The following is a 23,360-nucleotide window of genomic DNA, read 5'->3' as shown; positions in this document are numbered from 1 at the left end:
ACTGTCAGAAATAGTATGAAGTAAAGTGTAAAAAAAAAAAAAAAGTGAAGCAATAGTGATTCATTTGTGATATCAGGATAATTTTATTTTCAAAAACTAGATAGATTAGAATAGATTCCATGTTTTGGTTTAAGGTAAATCGGTGTTAATGAGTGTGTGTGAAGATCCATCCACCTGACAGGTGTGGCCAGTTTTTAAGGACTGCTCACTGCAGGATACCTGCTCATAATCTGACAGATGTAAATCTTTTGTCTGCACAGAAAAAAACGACTTTCACTTCAACTTGTGAAAAATTGGAGCAAAAAAAACACCCAAAAGTGTTGCATTTGGCTTACTGATGAGAACATAGTCAGCTGCCTTATACCTTTTTACTTCTGTTGCCCTGGATCACTGCATTGACGTATCGTGCTAGTGTAGAGGAAAAAAGAAACAATGGCGTCATGGTCCTCCTACTTGATTGAGAGCCAGATCAGCATTAACAGCAGCATTGTTGACACAGGTAGCATTAATGTGGGAAACTAAAGCTCTGTTAAGAGTTGGGAAATATTTTCAGGATCTTCCAGACCAACAGGCCAGAGTCTGCCATAAATACAGGATCAGGAATTTAAATCATCGAATGGCACCATGTCCAAATGGATTACAAAATCCACTGCATTAAAAGTGGGCTGACCCAGAAAAGACACGACAGTCTGAAGACAAAGCACCATTTTCACTTTTAATGCTTATCCTTCTTTTCTTCTCTCCCAGCAGACTCAGTTAAATACCAGTAACTGAGACGTTAGTCATTGAACTTGAATGCTGCGCTGCTGTATGTGGCTGCAAACTACACAGAATCACAGTTTGTTTACAAGAATGTGGAACTAGTGGAGAACTTTCGATAATGACTTCCTGTTCATTTCATTTGATTACTGCAACCATTCAGCAAAAACTTATTGAAATGAAAACGTGTTGCCAAGTTTCCTTCAGGTCTCTTGTATTTGGAGTAGAGGAATAGGATTTCCAAGGTCTCGTGAATTTAATAGAAAGTTAAGATATGATTTTTTTTTTTTCAGGAAAATCCATGACACGAAGTGGTAACTGACATAAACTAAACGTGAAACACAGTGAGCTGCAGGTGGAGCTGTACATTTTATTATGACTCTGTGAATGTATTTTCCCTTGTGCCTCAGCTTCCTTCTTTCTTACTCAAACCCATGAGCACACACCCACACAGCCACCTAAAGCCTGAACTTGGCCCCTCAGCTCTATAGGGAGAAAACAGAGAGTAGCATTGTTTGCCCAATCCGTCTAATTTTGTTCCCCAAATCGCTTTATTGAGTAGATCAGCCCCGATTTAGCAGATTACTAGTCGGCTGCCCACTCCTTCATCGTTGCATCAGGAGGAAAAGCGTGTGTTGGTGACGTTAGTGCTACCGGGGTCAGAGAGAGGAAAATGGCCGACTTCCCAACATCACAGATAACCTCACAATAGAACAACCTGCTGCAGTCCACGGACTGCTGAAGTGTAAAGGCAGTATCAACATCTCTTACTTAGCCAGAAAAAGAGAAGCGGGAACCATAAAAATGTATCTGCATCTGCGACAGCCTCTGCACTTACATTTTTTTGCTGTAATCCAGTTTACAAGCAAGAGGACGAGTTTTGTTTCTGAGCAGCAGCACGCCCCTGTTTCTGTCCAGAGGCTAAATCCAAGCTGAAAGAACTTGAAGTCTTTCTTAAAACCAACTTCGTCACTGGTGTCAGTTTCTGTAGCAGGGTAACTCGGCTTGCTCGGTCAATCAAACACACCCTGAGGAGTTTATTGCTTTAATTGACTTATTTTACCATCAAAACCAACTGGACATCCACACAAACAGTGGCACATTTTCCCTTTAATGCACCGAGGTGTTCGAGCTGTGAATAGATCAGCTCAGATGTCAGTTACAGATGGAATAAATGAGGCCCCATGTCCTCACTCCCCACAGGCCCTGTAAATCTGATTTAAGACGCTGCTTATGTTCTACTGTTTTTCATAATGATCCATATTCATAAGATTGGTTTCGCTCAACAAGCCAAAAGCACTTACTATATTCACAGCATCCTGTTGTATTTACTGTCCAGCTCTTTGTTAATTCGTTTTCATGCACACCTCTCTGTTGCTCAATTACGTGAGATTAAATCTATTTTTTTTTTTTTTTACTCAGCCTTGCTCAATTGAGATTAGACATAAACACAGAGTAAATGTGTGTCCGATTAGATTAAGTGCTCACAGAATTATTAATATTAACCTTCACTCTCAGCTCTTAATGAATGAATGCTCGCTGTGGCACACACAGCTATGAAGGTGACCGGCACGTGCACGGTGTCAGTGTGTTCTGTGTGTTGACGTATAATGTGTATGCGAGAACTAATCTGATCACAGGGAATTGTGGGTAGTTTAAGGTCCGTGTTAACCGATATGAATGCACCTAAGTCTAAATCCAAATCCTTGTGGGCTCGTGTACATATTTCTGCTTCATAAAAACACGAGAGATGAAGGTTTTCTCCAGACAGAATGATGGATTTTGTTGTTTTCTGATATGTAAGACGTCCTAAATAGAAAACTGGTCTGATGCCTCTTTATACTATTTTTGTATATCTGGTGAACTGCCAGATATTGCTGCTGCTTTTTTCTCCACTGTGTTTGTTTTGCTTTGTATTTCCCTTACAGCACTGCAGAATTGCGACTAAAAGCATCAGCACCACTATTTCAAAAGGCCACTTTAACGTCTTCAGATTGCCTGTTTCATTTGACCATTTATTCATACCGCCCCAAATATATGCAACAATATCAAATAAAGAAAAAACAATGAATCCTTAAATGTTTTGCTTAAAAGATGGGAACAATTCATGAGCTTCAATTCAATAGTTTCCCTGACGATTCATTGACGAATCTGGATGAATAAATGGATGTAGCAAAAAAAGAGAGCATACGAACCCAAAATCTGACTGCAGCTACTGATCAGAGTTTGCAGATCCCAATAAAAACCAAACACGATATCAGCGAGAGCTAAAGGAGTTCAGTTGCTAATAACGTATGACGAGTTGTTGTTTTGACTGTACCTCAAAAACGTACAAGATCACTGTGAAATTTGGTGGATTAGACTTATTTATTAGATTTATGCAGATCAGGATCTGGGATTGTACTGTATATTTCTTTAGTCACATAGAAACAGAGACGAGATCATAAATCCCAGCCTTTGTTGGCAGACTGAGGAAATCAGCCCCACTTAAAAAGATAAATTCAAGAACAGAGATAATATTGCTGCTGATCTGGGGAGAAATGTCACAACATTAGATGCAGACTGAACTCCCATTAATGCCTTTAAACATGTGAAACTGCCCGTTAGAACACAGGCTCTCCTCTCTTCTCGCCCAAGCGGAATCACGTTGCAGAAATCAAATGCAGTGGTCACAATGGTCACTTTTCTCTCCATCCGAGTCTCTTTGTAATGCAATCAAATCCGTCCACCCTCTTAAACCACCTCTTACCTAAAGTGTGCACCAAACATTACGTCATTCATCAAAATGTGTCCTGGCCCTGCCTTTCATCATGAGAGCACGTCCACCATTGGCCAAACACCCTAACCATCTCCCGCTCCCCCTCCTCCCCCTTCTCTCCCAAATTCCGCCACTTTTATGCTGATTGAAAAGAAAAAGAAATCTGCAGGATGTAATCTGGTGTGACGCCACTAATCCCAGCACTACAAAACATAGGTCCAGTCCGCCTCGCTCCACACAGACCCCTGTGACTGCCCACCGGCGACTTCACATCTGCCTCAGGTAAGACTCAGCCTCCTCTTCCGATGTGCTGCTTCACACTCTGAAACAGTGGAACTCTGCAGCTCCTCTCAGTCCTGCTGTAGCTGAACTTTTGTTAACATAGCAGCGATTTTGACCAAGAACAGTGGTGTTCTCATATAAAGTGGATATTCTACTTCCTTTGACTCCCAAACACCATTTTCTTTATGTATTTTGAGGTATTTGAGTGCTAAATCTAATCAAGCAGACTCTGTATTGTGCTCAGTAGGTGCATCATAACAAGCAATGTTCAGAGCCATGACAAAAATTCCCAAAATTGTGCTCATGGTTCTGCAGCTTTGGATTTCAGCATCGACTGAGTGGCTTACATTGAGTAATAATACAGTAATATAGTGTGGGTGAGTGGGATGTCTTTTAGTTTCTCCAAACTTTCAGCATGCAAGAAAACTGACTCAGGCCTACATGTATTCAATATAAGGAAGTATAGTATAGTATATTATTCTATAGTAGAAGGACAACTATCAGTTAATTTTAAAAAAGATCAGAAGAAAACACTAAATGTTAGAAATGTTAGTAGAAACAACAGAGGAATCTGCATAAAATGATGCACAAGACAATTTCCTGACAATTATTTCAGTTTACTGTCACGTATTCAGACAAAAGGGCTAGACCTTGGTGTTTTTTAATTTTTGAAATATTTAATCGATTATCAAAATAGTTGCAGATCAGGGTTTTCCCCAGCATTATAAGGCTTAGCTGCAGCAATTTTGGGCACCACCCAGGTCAAATTAAGGTAAAATCCAAGTCGAGAGGATCAAAAACTAAAGCAAGTTTTATCAAGTTTTGTGCTTCTTTATGCTTTTTGTGTATTTATTATTTACTCTGGTTTTATCCCAAAAAATTGTACCCAAATATAATATTTTTTATTAAAAACACAACATTTTCAAATCCCCTGCCAAATGTGTGCATCAAAGTCTTCTACAAACCTCAGAAAGAACTCTGTATATAAAAACAAGAAGATACTGCATATGCTACATCACACTTTGAGAAATGTTTTTTCAATCTACGTTAAAACTGCCTCACAGGAGATTTAAGGGAATATTAAGGGTGAAACTGATGGATATTTGGTGATCTTGGCATTTATACAGAATTTACCAAAGAGTTTGAACCTCGACAGCAAATGTGAGCCTGTCGATTATAAAACTAAAAAGACTCTCGACCTTAAAAGTCCTGACAAATCACCCAGGAATGGACGAGTGCTAAATATAGCCAAATGAAGGTACCCTGTGATAGCAGAGAGGGTGGGATGAAGGGGGATTAATTTTGAGCACAGTGTGTCATTTGTTTCATGTGAATCACAAACTCCCTTTTATTTTCTTGCAGACAGTTCGGAGCTGATAGAAGGAGCAGCAGATATGGCTGTGGTTGTAAGTACTCACACTTTTACTTCAGCTTGAACTGTGGTTCGATTTTGCTCCATGGGGATATTTTGGATGGATTTCTGAGCTGTAACACTCACACACAAGTAACAATTGCCAAGACAAACACCCAGTAATCTCCCTGTAACGTGGCTGAGGCTCAACATTTCTCAAGACCAAAGCTCATTGTTAGGATGCCGTCAACAGCCACAGTAGCCTTATCTGCTAATCTCTGATCCCTGCTTCAGGTCCACTAGCGGTCCTTACCGTGTATTTACAAGCTTTAGTGGACTCATGTGAGGGAGATTAATCAAACACTGAGGCCTATTGATTATGCTGCTGAAGCAATGGCGGACGTGTGTTTTGTCTCATGTGGATTAGACATGTTTTAAACCTCACACTGCACAACTGGGTCTTGTGAGAGAATTATATCAACAATGCAAGTTATTGAGCTCTTGTCCAGAGCAACCTGCAGAGGCAGAAAAGATAGAAAAAGAGCAGTTTCTCACTGGGTGCATTAAATGTCATGGCTTCATACAGCGTCAAGGTGTGCAGGGCCTTCTGGTCTCCTTTGTTAATGTTGTCAGGCACTGGCGTAACTAACAACATGAACGATGGATCTGTTTCCATTCTGTGCGCCATTAGGTCGTTCCCAATGAGCGAGTATCCACAATACCAACTGGTGCTGAGACTGGCGTGGCTAAATGAAACTCATCCATTATTAATGTCACTAATAACAGCTCTGCTTTTCCTGCTATGATACATTGTGGAAATGACCTCTTCAGGTGTTTCAGCCGTGTTTCAATGGAGAGCAGAGACAATTATCTTCCATCTCTGATTCAGTGCTCCTTTACTCTGACGGTAGCGAGCTGTTGATAACCTAAACAACAGTGCTCTTCTTCATACCATGAATTCCCTCAGTTGGACGTGGTAGAGCTTTGAGTCAAACTTCAGTATTTTTGGTATCAGCAATCGCATCTGTCGTCATTCATCACATATTTACTGATTTGAATCCAAATATTGCCAACTGTTAACTTTATCAGAGCAAAGTTCTCATACAGCTGCCAGTGTTTAGACCAGTGGTTTTGAATGCAGGCTCCTCCTCTAAAACTAAACCTGGAAAAAGGTGCTCCTGCAGCCCCCCCATACTGTACTTCCTGGATGCCAATGGGATTATGATTGTCATCTGATCCCATAAACACAGACAGGAAAGTGGGGAGAACCGGTAAATTCAACCAAAACTATTAAATAATGTCATGTTTATTCTGCAGAGGCCTGCTGCCCGCTGGCTTATACAACATTCCATATTTAAGAACTACGGTCTCTTTTGTCAAATGAAAAAATGGTTTCTGTAGCTCATGAAGATATTATTTTAGTATCTGTTACCATGTTAAAGCACATAGTAACTGTATTCATCAACTCTATAGTGGACAAAAATAATTTACTGTATTTACACACACAGCTACAGATTACGAGTGTCAGCTGCAAGGAAATAAATGTCCTGTTGCTCCTGAGAGAAGTTTGAACCATATTCACAATAAATGAATTGTAAGCATAAAATTAATTTACTATGTAGTTCCCTAAAAAAATCCCACACAATGTAATGCTCTGCTTTTGCTACTGAGTTGAAGCTTAGGTGACTCATGACAATTTATGATTATCTAGCTGTGCCAGTTTCAAGGTCTTTGTCACAGTGTGAGCAGACAGATACTGGGACACACTACCAACTATCATTAAGGTCAAAATGACTGCTGTGAAACAGTGACAGCAACACTTGAACCTGTGAGTGCACAACCGTGCTGCACTTTGTTTTTATATCTGCAGATCCTGAAGTCCTCTGCCTTCTCATTTACACCGTTGCATGTCTTTTCAGAGTGGAACTTACCGTATGGTGTCGGAGGAGGAGCAGGCTCTCAGGTCCAAGCTGGAGCGTCTCACCGTAAAGGACCACGGGCCAGTGTTTGGACCCTGCGCCAGCCTGCCAGACCACACCAAGCAGAAGGTGATCGGACAAGAAACATGTGGACAGCCTGGATATGCTGACACATTTACACATTACAGTTTTGCTCTGAATAGAATCCACTTGCATTACTTTTCCACAGGTTGTCACAACACTAGCTGAATGAATGTACTAAAAGACTGCACACAAAAAAATAGGAAAAGCAGACTTTTTGGATGAAATGCAGAAGAGGCTAGCTAGCTAGCACTGTATGCTAGGTTAGTTAGCTATTGAACCACTTGTAGCTCACACCGAGGATGAAACATAACACATAGTTAGCTGGTGCAGTGTGAGTTCATTCACTGAGAAAGCTATCATTAAGGCAAGGTTAGTCTAAGTAACAGCCATTCAGTCCGAGTATTGGGCTAATTGGGGATTTGATAGCGTTGTAGAACTTCAAATTAGCTGTCCATGAAATTCATCATGAGCTCGCAACACAAGAGAAAGTTACATTTACTTTTTGACAGTATAAACTGCATAAAACCCAAGTGACAATCACCTGAACTGAAAAATGATCAGTACCGTTTCTCCAACTGCTGCTTAAATCTGGCTCCAAATGCTAGTCAACCCCATCCAAAGTTATCCAAACTGTCAGCTAACTGTCTGCTCTGGCTCCCCCTGCAGGCCAAGGACGAGCTGAACGAGACGGATGAGAAGAAGGTGGCGGCAGTGAAGGAGCTGCGAGGAATTATTAAGGAGAAGGCAGAGGGAGGCGATGACCTGGCCAAGGGGGTGCAGGACACCTTTGGGGAGAAGCCGGACAGTTTGCTTGTCCGCTTCATCCGCGCCAGGAAGTATGACGTGCCCAGAGCCTTCGAGCTCATGAAGGGTGGGTCAGCAAAGAGGCAGAACTGAATGTACTGACAACCTTTTTCTACAAATTTACAATCATTTAGAGTTTCAATTGAATATTTGTCAGCATCAGGGTGAAAACAGCCTTTCAAGTACCATTTAAATCATCATAGGACGATAAAGTCTCGACTGATTTAAATGTTTTAGTTGTATCATCAGTCCCTAAAGACAGTCTGACCCAAGCTACCTCTTCATTAATAGACAAAAACACTAAAATATTTAAACTTTAAACTAAAAATTCTTAAGTGTTGAAAACCTTTAAATGAAAACTATGATTCCAGTAGCTGGAGAGACAGGGATATTTACAGCCAGGTGTGACCCAAGAGTGTGTGTCTGTTTTTTCCATCCAGGTTACGTGCGTTTCAGGAAGGATTACCCCGAGCTGTTTGAGAATCTGACCCCAGAGGCCGTTCGCAGCACCATCGAGGCCGGCTACCCCGGCATCCTGCCCAGCAGAGACAAATACGGCCGCGTGGTTCTGCTCTTCAACATCGAGAACTGGGACTACGAGGAGATCACTTTTGATGAGGTACGTGACACTGCATATCCCACAATGCACCTGGGGAGACATGTTAACAAACTCACTTTTTGATTGGAATATGATTTCAGTGATAAATGTGTGTACCTCCAGATCCTTCGCGCCTACTGTGTGATCCTGGAGAAGCTGCTGGAGAACGAGGAGACTCAGATCAACGGGTTCTGCATCATCGAGAACTTCAAGGGCTTCACCATGCAGCAGGCGTCAGGAATCAAACCCACCGAGCTCAAGAAGATGGTGGACATGTTGCAGGTGGGTAAATTATGACTACAGGTGAACTGAAAACTGCAGATGTTGAAGTTTTCAGTAGGCTATGTTATGATGGATGCAAAAGTAAAGTGGAAAACGTGTTTCTGATTCTTGCAGTAAAAGAAGTGAAGAAATTTGCTCTTCCCTCTCCTAACACCAAGGTGCCTCTGAGCAAGGCATTACAATGTTTACTTTACCAGGAAGTGCTGCTCATTGTTTGACAGTTTGAAGTTGGTGTGATAAATGTTCATGAGCTATAAATTAAGAGCAGAAAAAGAGAAGTCTTCATACCTTTTCTGTAACTAAATGCAGAGTACGTGTCTCCGATAAAGGTTTTATATCTATTTCATCTGACTTTTTATTCTTTCAGGATTCATTCCCCGCCCGTTTCAAAGCTGTGCACTTCATCCACCAGCCCTGGTACTTCACCACCACTTACAATGTGGTCAAACCCCTCATGAAGAGCAAGCTGCTAGAGAGAGTGAGTTAGACAAGAGTCATAGATTTATGGCTTTAAAATACTTTATGTGACAGAGCCTGTTATTGTTGGAGGCAGCTGGCTACTTCTGCTGTGTATGCTGCCATTTCAAATAATACATAAATACACGGAATACTTCTTTAGAATTAACTTTATACAGTGTTTGATATTTTATCTGGTTTCCTGATATTAGTTTCCTCTTGCAGTGATTTCATATATTTAATTAAATTTCCACTTATTTACATGTTGGATTGTCGGGTGCTGAAAATCCCCACTGTCTCAAAGGCCTCTAATAGCTGCTGTTCCTACTCTAGGTGTTCGTCCACGGAGATGAGTTGGAGAACTACTACAAGGAGTTTGATGCCGATATCCTGCCCTCTGAATTTGATGGAAAAGGTTCCAAGTACGATGGCAAGGCCACAGCAGCCAAGCTGTTCGACTAAATGTCCTGCCTCTCTTTGCGCCAACCAGGCGGAGAGCCGATATATATTACAAAACCCCCATAGACTGTCAAGACTTAAAGCCCACTGTAGCGGTGTGGGTGGAAGAAAAAAAAGTAATGAATGAAGTGTATGGGAGCTCCAAGTGATGTTGTTTTCAGTGCTCCTGCTAAAGCACAACATAACAGGCAGCCTCATCCTAAATCACAATCTAATCTCCAGTACTGTGTCAGCTCTTTGGTTGACACTCCATACTGTATACATGTACTTGATTGTTTTTCAGACTGATTAATTGTCTCCCAGGCAACACTGACTTCAATTCACACCAACTTGGTGTGAAAATCAGCCATCTTAGTCTTAAGACTGGATTGAAACTGGAAATTCCTCATGATGAACATTTCAGCACCTTTATTTTGTAATTTTCACACATTTAATCAGCTTTGGGCAGAGGCTGTTTTGACACTCGTGTTCATGGAAGCTCTGATATTGAAGTTTTGACAGTTTGCTGGTGAACAGCAAAACTTTTATTACACCAAGTTACCAAATGTACAATATCATTTTTGTTTAATATGTCTTTTGTTTCGCTGATTCAGAAACAGGAGATGTTAGAGCTCATCGAAAGTCACCAACAAGGAAAAGCTTTCTAAAAAGTAGATGACAACTGCATCACTGTAAGTGATCTAAAGATAAAGATGACTAAATGTCACACAGATTTCAGTAGATGTCTGGGAGGCAGTGGCACGATTTGAAAAATACTCAGCGTTACTGTAAATCGTACATGAGTCAGACACATATAAATGCTTTTAATATCGTTTCATTTAATAAAACGATTATAAAGTATCCAACCAGGAGAAGCCAAGTGAGAGTGTTTTACTGGATGGCTCTCAACAACACAGCCTCTGTTATGTTGTGCTTTGTCTAGACCATGCTTCACCCACACAGCTTGTTTTAACACTGGCAGGCTCCAGCTTTCTCAATCTCCACCCTCTGGCCCCCGTCTCTCCCTGAAGTACAAGGCTGATCTTCCAACAAGTGCCTGTCTCTCATGCGTGTTTAGATTGTTCTTCAGTATGAATATTATGAGGTTTTACCCACTGTGCTACCTGGTGCACCAATAAGAATGTCAATAAATGTACAATAAACTGTATTTAAATATAAGTTGTAGTCTTTGCGTCAATTTCCAGGTCTTAACAGGGCAACAGAGGGGACTGCTGTGGTAGCAGCTCTGCAAAATCACCAGAGGTGGGAAGTCCAAATACAAATACTTTGTTACTTCAAGTAGATTTTTCAGGTATCTGTACTTTACTTGAGTATGGATTTTTCTAACAACTTTTTACATTTTACTGCCTACATATTAACACCCCTATCTGTACTTTCTACTCCTTGTATTTTCAAAACAGCCTCTTTACTTGAGTTTTAATGGTTTTTATGTTTTTTTAAAGTATATTTTTTGGGCCTTTATATGGCTTATATGAATGTGTTAACCAGATGTAACAACACCACAAACAACAGCTGTTTAAGAATATTTCATACAAATAATAGCATTGCTAGTAAAGGACAACCCAGAATCAGCAAACAATAAACTGTCAAAAACAAATCAATGTGAAAAATGTTTATTAATAATTTTAAATATGACTATTCAGTCACAGCTGCACCACATCAGAGCAACAAAAAAAAACATGATTAGATTGCAAATGTTAAACCCATATGCTGCTGATACATACTACAGTATAGTGCCATATAGAAATATAGGAACTGCAAAGACAGTAAAGTGCAGGCTAATCAGTCCATCTCTTAGTCAGGACATATTGCACATACAGACAAAGTAATGGTGCAAATGCAAGTTGTATTAATCTTTTTAAAAGGGCAGATGGTTGAAAAGTTGATCAATAAGAAGCATGGACTTGGGTGGAGACCGTTGCATTTACATTGTCTGACAGGATGTTACTCACAGGAAACTATGAATCAAACATTTACACCAAAGACACTTGAGGTGGATCCAGAATAAGCCTCAGGAAATGAAAACAACTTCTGCAAGTAAACTTAATCTTATGACGATGTTTGAGATCTTTATCATGAGCTGAGACAGAACAAAGAAAGAAGTTTTATGTGGTAGTTGCAAAAATCTTTCCTCTGTTCATGTAAATATTTGTTTTAAGGAAGTATCTCCACCCATCCTGTATGTAGCAATAAGCAGCTTCAAACAACCCCCAAAAAGCATCTCTCACTTTGCAGTTAACTTATAAATGAGTCCTGTTCAAAGTCATATTCAATGTGAGGTTTTTATTGTATCTGAGCCAAAGCCACATGACTTTTATTGGGTCACATGTGGCCAATGCGCAGCAACAAAGTTGAGCTACTTCATTATTTAAGTGAAACTTGCTTTGGTCCGTTTGTTTTTATAAATGCATAAACTGAAAATCCACAATTGGCTTTTGTATTTAGTACACTTACAATTTGAGTCCCATTTGCACTCTTCTCTCCTTTTAGTTAAAGGTGTTTGTAAACACAGTTTGACTCTGAGCTCTGTCCTGAACAGCCCTTCAGTCATTTGTACATCTTCAGTAGCTTCTGGCCTCAGTCGTACAATTTTTAAAAGGACCTTTTAAGCGTTAACAATCAGAGCAGCATTTAGGGAAATTAAACCACCTAACCATCCTTGTGCTATGAATGGCGGTATCATCTGCTGTTACCTGCTGGTTTATGGTACTGTGGAACAAATCACTGACTAGAACAAGCTGATCTGGCACAGTACATTGTGCTGAGTACAATCTGTTCATATGAAGTGCCCAATTTTCCATTCAAAAACAGAGAAAGCAACAACATCCCTAAATCAAAATAACAATTTCATCATTTATAAAACCTCAACCAGAGACCCTGATTCTTTAATTTTGAAGGTAAGCAGCAAGGCCGATGGTCCATGGCACACAATGCAAATGCAAAGTGAAAAACTGGAGTGGTGTCAAAACTTGCTAACTTTGATGCCTTGAACTATATAAATAATCTAAACAGGATGTTAATTAACGCATTTATCCTGCAAGAACAGCATGTTCTTGATGGAAACAAGTAAGATGATATTACATCATACCAAGGAAATTGGTTTGACTAAACACAAGCCTTAACATCATCACTGTAATCATTACTGGAATCATCATTGTAAACCATAAATCATGTCAGACTGCTGCTGATTAGAGGTAGCTCAATGATTCATGAGGGGCCAGAAATCTGTTCAGATTCACATTCATATTAAGGCACTTAATAATGTGGTCGTGAACTTTATGAGCTAAATCTTGAAAGCCTTTTTAAATAGATCACCATAAGATGCTTTAATATAACAGATGTGTTACATCGCTGGTATTCAAAAGTATATTATGGTCATGAATTTAATGGAACCCACCCCAAAATACTTCTAACTGTAGTGCTATTAATGCATCTAGGTTGTTTTGGTGGTTGTTGCCAAGTTTTGCTTATACCCTCTTCACACTGGAAGACTGCTTACACCTGCTAATATCTGGCTTTTGTCTTCAAAGTAAATGTGTATAATCGTTATTTACTACTGGGTGAAATGACTCTTCAGTGGTCATGAGCATTAATTGAGCCTTACTCCGAATGGCTGTGATGAATGAGTGAACATACTAATCAGAAAGAAAAAACAGAAAGGCAAGCTCTAGTGTGAAAAAGTGAAATTTAACCTGGTTCACTAACTTAACCAAAAATATCCAAAAGTGGTATTAGTTAGCTTGTCTCTTGTCTATGAAAAAATGCGCTCTGAAATCCCTGCGGTGATACCGTTGGCAGGTGTAGTTTCATATTTAAAAAAATAAATAAAAGTAGTTCCTTCAAGAAACACCTCACAGCAAGGTCTCTGGATTATTTTGAGTAATTGGGTTATGATTTCTGGACACTGCTGTTGAGTCTCCGGCACTTTGAGCTCCATGTGAGCTCCAAAGTGCCATTTAGTTCTATAATATTTGAGAGAAGGCAGACATCTTTGTGCCAGATAACTCACTAATTCATACCAAAACAATCTAGATGGATAAATACCACTACAGTTAAGAGAATATGGCATTTTGATTTTGAAGCGAACTGCCTGTAAGGCCTCAGACTGTTTGCTTAAAAAAAAACAAAAAAAAAACAAAAAAACATCCCAACAATGTAGACTTCACTAAGATGATTTTCCAGTTCTTATGAAGATTTATACTAGATGTCTAATTTGTATGTAAGATGAGTTCATTTGCAAAAACAGATACATGTCACCCTGAAATTAATAAACTAACCCCACTTGAGTGCACATAAAGATGAAAAACAAGATTTATTTAAGTACATTTTTTGTGATTTCTTATCAGAACATCACCAGTTTGATTGATTCCCTGGAATGCACAAAAAACAAGATTTAAGAAAATAAATAAAAACAACATGTCTTGTTTTTGCAAGTGAACCCTTCAACAATTCATGTATAAAAATACTTTTCCTTCAACATGCAGGTCAAAGGTCAACCTGTTGTCTCAACTCAAGACGCAGCAGCTGCCAAAAACCAGCAAAGGGGTGAACTTGTGTTATGTTGGAGGTTAAATGGGACAAGAGGAAGGGACAATTCACCAAGGAGTCATATAACATGTTCCAGTATTATCAACTAATGTGAGTTTCAGGTTACAGCTCAGTGTTGCCACTCCCACTTAGCCTCCTTTTCTAATCCATTTGATGATTCCCTGCATTTCCCAGAATTTCTCCGTAAACTATAAGGCCATTAGTACAGGAGGCTGAGTGTGTACCTGCGTGTTTCTGCTTCATTTCCATATGAGTTACCCGCTGAGTGTTACCCCTGTTCTCTGCAGGTAGGAGTTCATGTCCTGCTGGCTGCTCTTCTGGCAGGCTGGGTGGTTCTTCTCCCAGTGGCAAATGGCATCTGTGTACTCGACTATGAACTTGTCTATCCACGTGAGGGGCTGAGGGAAAAGCACGGCTCCCTCAAAGAAACCCAGGTGGCCTCCATGTTGAGTCAGGGCGAATATCACGTTGGGCATCTTTTCTACAGACAGAGAGGAAGAAGGAGTTTTTCATCAGCAGTATTTACTTTTGAAGTGAACACATAATTTGTCTATCAGCCATATAAACTACTGATGCCAGGAACCAATCATCAAAGCAACATGACATCAGTTCTTAAGTGTAAAGTTTAAGTAGGGGTTTCTGTAGGGATCTGTTTAAAGTTGCAATAACTGATGTTTTAGCAATTTTGGGGCAGCAGAAACAACTGGAACATCACACTGACGCATTAGCAGTTCATAAAGTTGATGTGGCAAACTTGTTAGCATATGCTTGCATAGTTAATGCGTGAAAGATACAGAGCAACATTAGCAATAATTTGGATTTTTATGAATACAAGCAATAATTTGGATTTTTATGAATACATGTTTGATGTTCACTCTTCCTTGTGCTCATTTTTCAGTGTCCACAACTCCTGGCTCAAATCTGCCTCTTTAGCTGCTAAGTCCTCCATTATGTTCACCAGCTAGCTGCTAACAAAGTCGCTTTTTGCACAGAAAACAGCTGCCTGCTGTGGCTGAAACAACGGCCACAAGAGAAATGAGAGTGAACTAAATAAAAGTTGCATTTTACGCCAGAGAATGAAACAATTATCTGAAAAATTATAGGAACTTTAGGAGCTCTGAGTGCAACTTTTCTCTGGTAAGTCTGGTAAGGTTATCTGTCAGTTAAAAGTGGTTTTCCATGATTTATATTATAAATAGTCCAAAACACACAGAGACACAACCTTGACAATCTATATTAATGGCTTACCATAACAACCATGTATTAACACAACCAGCAGACAACATGGGCATCCATTTAAAATCAAATTCCATGCAATTTGAAAAACATTAATCAAATATCTACTCTTTGTATGTCTCTTGGTCTCCATCAACTACTGGCAAAAACATCTGTGTCTTTCTCCATCAGCTACTTGTTTACTTTGTCTCTCTGCTGCTGTCTGATGCTGTGCAGCTAGTGTGCTGCAGTGCTTCAATCTGCTTGTCTGAGTTTGTTTGGAAGCAGCTGTGTCAGTTTTATATTCATACTGTCTATGTATATGGTAAAACACGTCAAAGTGTAGCCAGTGAAACAAAGCAACAATGTAAAGGTTGGGAGAGCCTAAAAGTTAGGATGTAATTGCTCATGGATTAAACACCTTGCGTGTTGTTATATACCACAGTGACTTGTGCAAATGTTGTAATCAAAACACAACATTTAATTGAGTTTCAATAAATGAAGGAGTAGTGACAATCAAGGTTTCTTACATGAAAGACTTTCTGATTTCATTGCCCCACATTTACATCCTGCACAAGAATGTGAACTCTGTACTAAGGGGGAAGGACATTCAGGGATTAGAAAAGCACAATTTGGCACAATCATTGTCTGAGTTTGGTTTTCTGGTCGAGCACCTGCAGCCATATGGTAATTAAAGGCACTCATGAATGCAAAGGTAAATAATTAAGCTGCGCTGTTTTTTGGCAGTCTCGTTAAAATGGCTCAGTGACTGACTGTAAAGTCAGCTGGCAAGATGGTTGGTTTCTGCTCAGAAATTCACCAGCCTCTTTCACTTCCTGTCATCAGCACCACCTACACACTTTCTCCTGTTCATGTGTCTTTGCAACTATAAACACACACACCATTAAAGTGTGTGTTTGTGGGTGATACATTTCAACTATTGTAGGTCACCTGATGAGGCACTAAAACCAACTCTGTGTCTCACATCTTGCACAGAACACTGAATATTTACACCAACTCCTCAAAATCTTTCAACTGAAAAGTAAATTCTATGCGTTGATCTTCTCTTGAAATACAGGACAAGTTTGGAATTTTACTGGTTAAAATCTATGTTACACACACATGATTTATACAGGCAGACACAGACGCATGTGACCTTCTAAGGCAACACACACACACACACACACACACACACACACACACACACACACACACACACTGCTCTATATATATAATCCAACAGCCTAGTCAGATCACATGGCCCTGAAAAATTCAACAAGACTGTCTCTGCTGGGCCGTGTTGAGCAGATAGCTGCCACAAGACTTTATCAACGGTTAAGACTCCGGCTTCGGTATCCAGCTCCAGTGAAGGGAGGACAATGGGTTCATCTGCTCTATACTCGTCTGAGTCTGTATCACTGTGAGGACAACGTTTTCCTATTGTAGTCATTGTTCACAAGGAAACACGCAAAATATTCAAAACAAACAACACATGAGTCATTATGGCAACAGTTTCAGTTAACCCTTCACACTTGCACGTTGCACAGTTGGATGTGCAGAGAAGAGATTATATAACAGATCATGCTTTCATCTGGCTGTAATTAGGTGTGAATGATTATGTTTTAAGAGATGGATGTACATTGATATTTTTTATCATATGCAGCTTTAATGTGTGACCTAATTTATTTATTAGTCCACTAAGGCATAGGGCCTTGCAAATTTAGCCTTGAGGACAAACCAAACTGTAATATTTGTAGAGTTCCATATCAAAGCATTTCCATGGCAGTCACTAATAATAAAAATGGTGTCCTTAAAACCCATTTGGATAAAATACATGAGATATTTGATATGGTAATTGATGAATACTACTACTACATTATGACCAATGAAATACACTGATGAATGACTCTTGTCTATGAACACAAACCTGCGAGTGTGCGTGGAATAGCCAGAAGTGACTGGTGAACCAGTGGATCGTCTGCAGAGTTTACCAGGAGGAGAGGCACAGTGACCTGCATGTGAAACAAAAGTTTATTTCTGAATGAAAGTTTCTGAAAAGAAGCAGCATCAGAAGTGATAGTGGTAGTGTTAACAGGAGATGTTATAGCAATAGGTTAGTCTTAGCATCAAGATTGAAGACAGCCTTACCAATCATGATGACAATCTGTGGTTTTAGGGGAAGTAGGGGTAGTGAGGTTGCCATGTAACCCACAGAAAACACTGTTGATTGCCATAACAAATAGTCACACTATGTAACTTCCTCTAAAACATCAAACTGTCTTCTGTCTACTGGTTTATAGTAAAGAAAATTAAGCTACTGGACTGTATCACATGCTTCAATAAAAACACCTCAAATTGTCAGTTAAGTTTAAACAAAAAGATACCAGCTGTTCTTGGCATGTGGCCTTTTTTTAGCGTGTCACACTACCAGGCTAGCTCTTTACCCCTAGTTTTCAGTCTTTATGCTAGGCTAAACAAAGATGAGCTAAGCTATTTGTCTCCCAGTTCTAGCTCCATGGTTCACACAAAAACATGAGATTGGTATTGATTGTCCAAAAGAATTCAAATAAGCAATTTTCCTAAAATATCAAACTATTCCTTTAACTTTTGTTGGTTAAGAGACAGGATGTCAAATCTGTAGCAGTATTACAGTGATATTAGAAGCAGTAGCATTAGCAAGTTAATATCAGGCTTGTGTGCACCATCAGTAGTCCTGATAATCTTTATAGTACAAAAGTTGGTCTAGTAGAAATCTGTGGAGGGGAGAAAGATGCAGTACTGTAGTAGAATTGGTGAAGGAGAGAGCAGTAGAGGTAGTAATGATAGTAACAATGGTACCAAAAGTATATATGAACTCAGAGAGAGGTTACTCACATTGTGGATGTAGTGCACACAGCTCTCCTGCTCATAGTACTCCTTCAACGAGCTGTAACCGTGAAATTTTCTGCCAGAAGACATTATGTGACAACATTAATGAAAGAGAGAACAGCTATAGATTTCAGAGCAACTGGTTCAAAATCAAAATGCACCCAAACCTCATGATGCTGTCATCAATTTGCGTCAGTGATGTGGCTGCATACAGTCTTTCCAGGTCTGCATCGCCAATGTTGCTGGAGTTCAGGCCAAGCAAACTGCTCCTGTTGATCAAAACAATTAAGGTTTATTGACAAATCAGAGCAGGAATCTAAATCTTTGTTACAACTGTCTGACAATGTCAGAGTCACATCCAAATCATTGCTGTTGTCAGACAGTGAAAGAAAAATTGCCTCCTGTCATGGATGTTCATCTTCCTTGCTGCACAAATCGACTGCAACAACTAACAAAAAGATAAAACCCAATACATTTGAAAAAAAAGCATGATCCAGGCTGATTCTTGTTGCTTTGACACTGGCATAAACTTAAATGGATTAAAAGTTCTGTCACTGTAAATCTGTAACTGCAGAAGCTGTTGTTGTGTTTCTTTACCTGTGTGACAGGATGAGTTTCTTCATGTTGTCTGCCAACACAAAGTTGTAAAGCCTCCGGCACTGATCCCACTGAAGGAATGTTTCCTGGGCCCTAGAAACACATAAAAAATGCATGAACACACCACAGGAAGAAAAACACCTGCAGCTTCAAGGTGACCAATGTTTATGGTAAAATGTCATCCATATTCAAAGATTTTGTCAAAAGTGCTGCTGTAGAACTGAAGCTCCAATACAAATATCTGTGCATTTTTAGTAAAATCCATTCTGTTCATTTGTTTGCTTCTCATTCTACTAACCTGAGGGCGTTGTAACCCTGACAGACGCTGACACAGCAGAGCACTCGGTCCTGGTTCGATCTGTTCTCACCCAGGAACTTACAGACAATGTTTCCCCCTAGACTGAAGCCCACAACCACCAGTGCCGTCTGTGGAAAAGCTTCTTTGACGTAGCTCACCATAGCCGCATACTCCCAGGTACACCCTGAATGAAAGAGAGACACTTTTAGAGCTAAGTTTCACATTTGATTAAATGGCTAGATAATTTCATAAAGTTGTGTTTTTATATAGATGCTGGGAAACAGCCTTCTAATGAAGATCTTCAATACTTCCCCCATTTAATGTTGCAACTTTGACTGTAACAGGACTGAAACCATTGTTTTGGTTTTTTTTGTAATTTTGCTCTGCTTCCCCTTACTTTAGTTCTCTTTAATGAACAAACATAAAAAAGTACTTAAGTGGACTTCCCCTCTATGGCTTGGACTGTAAGATGTTGTAATCGCACCCGTTAGTCACCCACTACCATGTGATGTCTCCCTCGTTACCGTAGGTGAACATGCGCGGCGAGGTGAGATCCATGTTGGGCAGAGCTCCCAGGTGGTTGAGGACAGCACAGCGGTAACCCTGCCGCTGGGAGTGATCCACAAAGGTCCGAATGTAGTTCTTCTCGCTATGGTTACCGATCCCAGGGCAGATTACCATGGTAATGTCATCTGACATGCACACACACGGACAAACAAGAGAAAGCAGATGCATAAACATACAAAGTGGAGTCATGTGTGGGCGTAAAATTGATGCTGTGTGTGTGTTGATTTAATTGGCTGCTGAAATGCATGGCATTTATGCGCGAGGGAGTTCATTAGTGGTCTTCCTGCTCATGATTACTGTAGTAAGGGCTGATTGTTACTCAAGGCTCACAATACATACAGACACATAAAACTCTGGAGTAAAGACCGGTGAATAAAAACATCTTGACAAAACAACAAGTAGTGATAGCTTCATCAGGAAAACAAGCTTTTAATAGTATGACAGAATAACAGTAGTTGTGTGCTTAAATCCTAAACATGCAGTAATTCAATAAGCTTTGGAGCTTTACCAGACAGACCAGTAATAGTATCTGACCTCCTGTGCTGTGGTCTCCAAGCGCTTCAAAGAGGTCAAAGGTTGCTGTGGCCCCGTCCGGCATTGAGAGAAACTTGCGGACCCCGCAGGGCGTTGGGGTGTTGACACGTCCCATCTTGCCATACAGTGCCGTCTGGAGATGGCCACTCTTACCCCACAGCAAGGGAGGAATGTATCTAAGGAGAAGCTCCATATTAGATTACAGCTGTAACCGCTACCCTGAAGATGTTTCAGCACAGTCTTAGTAAAGATTATCCCACCACAGACAGGCACACATACCACTCTAACTATAGGAGGTGACAGACAAATCTGCAAGGCACCATCATTAATTTAACTGAGCGGTCAGTTGAATTGGATTTAATCTCTGAGCTAGAGGAGACTTCTTATACGTGGCTGACATTTTCAATCACCATATCATGTAGCTCTAGACACAGCATTCACAAGTACCTTTAAATGTGTTAAAAATGATTTGGTCTCAAGCCAACAAGATTTAGCAGGAATGTACACCGATGTACTGCCTTAAATGATCAAGGCCCAGTTTCACAAGATGCAGCAAGTCAATGTCATGGTTTGTTTGGTATAAGGAGACTTCAGCTTTGGTACTAACTTTATCAAACACATTCCTGCGTAGACAAAAAAAAAAAAAATGCCAGCAGACACTCCCACTGTAAACAGAACATCAGCGATAACAGAAATGCTCTGCAAGCTCAGAGCAGAAACTTCAAGGGATAAAAGTTGATTAAAAACAGAGTGAAAAGACTCTCTAAGGTCACAATAATGTCTAATAGCTCATGTCAGAGTCTAGGTTGAGTCTTACACATTAATGTCTTGTGAAGTCCACAGTCGTTAAGTGTACATTTTGAGAAACCAGTACAAGTTCAATTTACAATGGCAATTTTCTAAATTATTCTGCCAGAATTTCCGGTGCTTGTTTTCACAGCAGTCTCAATAAGCCATGTAAACAAACCTCACAGTAAGAAGTCTTCACCTATCTCCCTCTTCTGTCAGTGGTTGTAATATAGTATAGTATATACAGTAGATATTATAATATAATATCATTAACGACACAGTCAGGTAAGGTATTGCTGAAAAGATGCGGCATTTTTATCTCAGTCGTCCAGTGTTCTTGGTCTTTAAAACTTGGACCGGATAATGATAAACTTACTCTTTGGTCAGCAGTGGGCAGGATTTGAGGAGATAACGGCTGAGTGGTGTGTCCTGGTAGGTGACCTCTGGTGGTTCTGTGGTACTCTTCAGGTTCAGACAGCGGACGATAACATAGAGGATAGTTGCCACAGCTGCAAGCTTCATGCCATCAAACATGGCGGGCAGCTCCGGGCCGAAGGTGTTCATGTCACCATTATCGAGAGTGGTCATTGTGGACACTGGAGAGGACCTACGCACAGAAAAAACTTAACTTACATGATTTATTAAGAGATTGAAAATAGGAATTAGCCAGTTACATGACTCTGTTAGAATGATCTAAATTGCTGAGATTGATGAATTATCTATAAATATTGATTTGGACCAATGTATTCTGTTTCATGATCAGTTTCCCTTAGATGGCCTTGATCTTTGCAACTCCTGTTTTTTTGTAAATTTCTACCAGACAGAATCTCTGTAAAACTGAACATTACTTTTTTAATAATATCTGACTGTCAGTCTATAGCACAGTCTGGTTCTAAACATGACAACTTGGGCAAAAGAGGGTTGTTGTTTTTTTTTAAGGCATGTTTTATTAAATTTCCTTAAGTCTTTCAGGGTGCTATCAACCAGCCTGAAATCTGATGAATTCATGAATCGGTATACAAGCATTTATGAGTTCTTGTCCACATTAGAGAGCTGCACCCTTTGAAAAAATGTCTGTAGTCTGACGTCAGTGGGAAGGTTAACTTTCACATGTTGGTCTGAAAAATGAGTCACAGTCTCCAATCCTGCAAACACACCCTGTGCAGCAGGCCAACACTATCTGGCTCAAAATCTATGAAAACTGTCTCTTCGTACAAAATACAAGAATTTGAGTCTTTAAATCCAAAATTACTTGTACTGACAGTATCTTAAAATCAATACTGATCATATGCTTCTGACACTTTTAAAGTCATCATTAATTAGCAGAGTTGCTCTCAATTAATTTGAAGTGTTTACTCACCTTGTCTTACTTTGGAGGAGTTACAGTGGTTGCGGTCCCTCCTTTTTGAACCCAAAGTGTGATGGTGGTCAATCAGTGCTAGAGAAAACACACACAGTTAAAGGGAAACCCCACCAAATTTACATATTAAAGTGTGTTCACAGGTTTAAAAGGCAACTTACTAACAAATGACTCGATTCAGCGGCCAAGGGAAACATAGAAACTATTAGTAAGTTAACTATTTAAAGTTGATCCTATTGTCATACACTTAAAATACATGGACGACAAAACCGGAACAACAAAAACTAGTAAGACACAGGATTGGAGTTAGCCAGCTGTGCTCTGGTTAGCTTAAAAACGAGTCACGACAAGTGTCCCTGGTCTCAGGTTCTTGTTCTCTTTTGTTCTGTCACTCAGGTAAAACAGTTTCTAAATGTGGTCGAGGTGAAAACTGAAAACTTCAACAAACACAAGAAAAGGTATACAATGTACTTTAAAAGTATACGGGGGACATTTCCGGTCTTACCATGGCGTGGTTCGGAGTCTGTCCGGGTTCTGGTCGGATCCACCCGGAGTAGCGCTCCGTCTCTGTACACCGACTGTTTACAACCGAGGAGCTGAGTGACCAGCAGGGTGCGTTCAAGTGCTCTGACAAAGCTCCGATATTTGGTAACACCAGCAGCAAATACGTTCAGTAATAGAAAAAAGAAATAACACCGTTTAGCCTCCCCTTTACATCAGTTTAGCCCTTGAATTATTCTATTCAAACGACGTATCAGAACTCAATTATTTCCCTTGCTTTGAGTCATAGCCTATGTCAGCTTCCGTTGCCAGTCAGAGTATCCGATAGCAC

General features: G+C 40.0%; 2 protein-coding genes and 1 long non-coding RNA gene across 6 annotated transcripts; 1 reads left to right on the top strand and 2 right to left on the bottom strand.

Moving 5' to 3' along the window:
* Positions 1-123: 123 nt before the first annotated feature.
* On the bottom strand, positions 124-7,824 carry LOC119023784. The gene is made up of 3 exons (XR_005076335.1): positions 7,695-7,824; positions 7,082-7,174; positions 124-408 (listed from the first exon to the last, which is right to left on the bottom strand). It is a non-coding gene; the product is annotated as an uncharacterized LOC119023784 (long non-coding RNA).
* rlbp1b (retinaldehyde binding protein 1b) lies at positions 3,745-10,914 on the top strand. 4 transcript variants are annotated; one of them, XM_037105934.1, is made up of 8 exons: positions 3,745-3,799; positions 5,162-5,205; positions 7,070-7,198; positions 7,820-8,024; positions 8,398-8,576; positions 8,679-8,837; positions 9,205-9,315; positions 9,627-10,914. In XM_037105934.1, exons 2-8 carry the CDS (start codon positions 5,194-5,196, stop codon positions 9,753-9,755), a joined length of 924 nt encoding a protein of 307 aa, XP_036961829.1. In that variant the 5' UTR covers positions 3,745-3,799; positions 5,162-5,193; the 3' UTR covers positions 9,756-10,914. The 4 variants fall into 4 exon arrangements, with proteins under 4 accessions (XP_036961829.1, XP_036961827.1, XP_036961830.1 ...); XM_037105932.1 differs by lacking the exon at positions 3,745-3,799 and having other exon boundaries at positions 5,096-5,205; XM_037105935.1 differs by lacking the exons at positions 3,745-3,799; positions 5,162-5,205 and adding an exon at positions 6,818-6,978.
* A 435-nt stretch (positions 10,915-11,349) lies between these two features.
* Positions 11,350-23,360, bottom strand: LOC119024665 (monoacylglycerol lipase ABHD2-like). Its single transcript, XM_037107652.1, has 11 exons — positions 23,034-23,360; positions 22,529-22,606; positions 21,545-21,775; positions 20,380-20,555; positions 19,803-19,970; positions 19,279-19,462; positions 18,981-19,073; positions 18,551-18,652; positions 18,390-18,459; positions 17,443-17,527; positions 11,350-14,781 (listed from the first exon to the last, which is right to left on the bottom strand). Exons 3-11 carry the CDS (start codon positions 21,754-21,756, stop codon positions 14,555-14,557), a joined length of 1,317 nt encoding a protein of 438 aa, XP_036963547.1. The 5' UTR covers positions 21,757-21,775; positions 22,529-22,606; positions 23,034-23,360; the 3' UTR covers positions 11,350-14,554.

This window comes from Acanthopagrus latus, chromosome 8 (genome assembly GCF_904848185.1).
Source record: "Acanthopagrus latus isolate v.2019 chromosome 8, fAcaLat1.1, whole genome shotgun sequence".
NCBI lineage: Eukaryota > Metazoa > Chordata > Actinopteri > Spariformes > Sparidae > Acanthopagrus > Acanthopagrus latus.
The sequence above is the reverse complement of the archived record's forward strand: the minus strand, read 5'-3'. Positions and strand labels throughout refer to the sequence as shown.

Bases quoted from the DNA above. Each gene is read 5' to 3' on its own strand.
- rlbp1b (XM_037105934.1), top strand. The intron at 7,199-7,819 runs GTGATCGGACAA...CTCCCCCTGCAG, and splicing joins CAGACCACACCAAGCAGAAG to GCCAAGGACGAGCTGAACGA. The intron at 8,025-8,397 runs GTGGGTCAGCAA...TTTTCCATCCAG, and splicing joins AGCCTTCGAGCTCATGAAGG to GTTACGTGCGTTTCAGGAAG.
- LOC119024665 (XM_037107652.1), bottom strand. From the start codon at position 21,756: ATGACCACTCTCGATAATGGTGACATGAACACCTTCGGCCCGGAGCTG. The intron at 20,556-21,544 runs GTAAGTTTATCA...GCTTCTCCTTAG, and splicing joins TGCCCACTGCTGACCAAAGA to ATACATTCCTCCCTTGCTGT. The intron at 19,971-20,379 runs GTCAGATACTAT...TGTGCATGTCAG, and splicing joins TGGAGACCACAGCACAGGAG to ATGACATTACCATGGTAATC.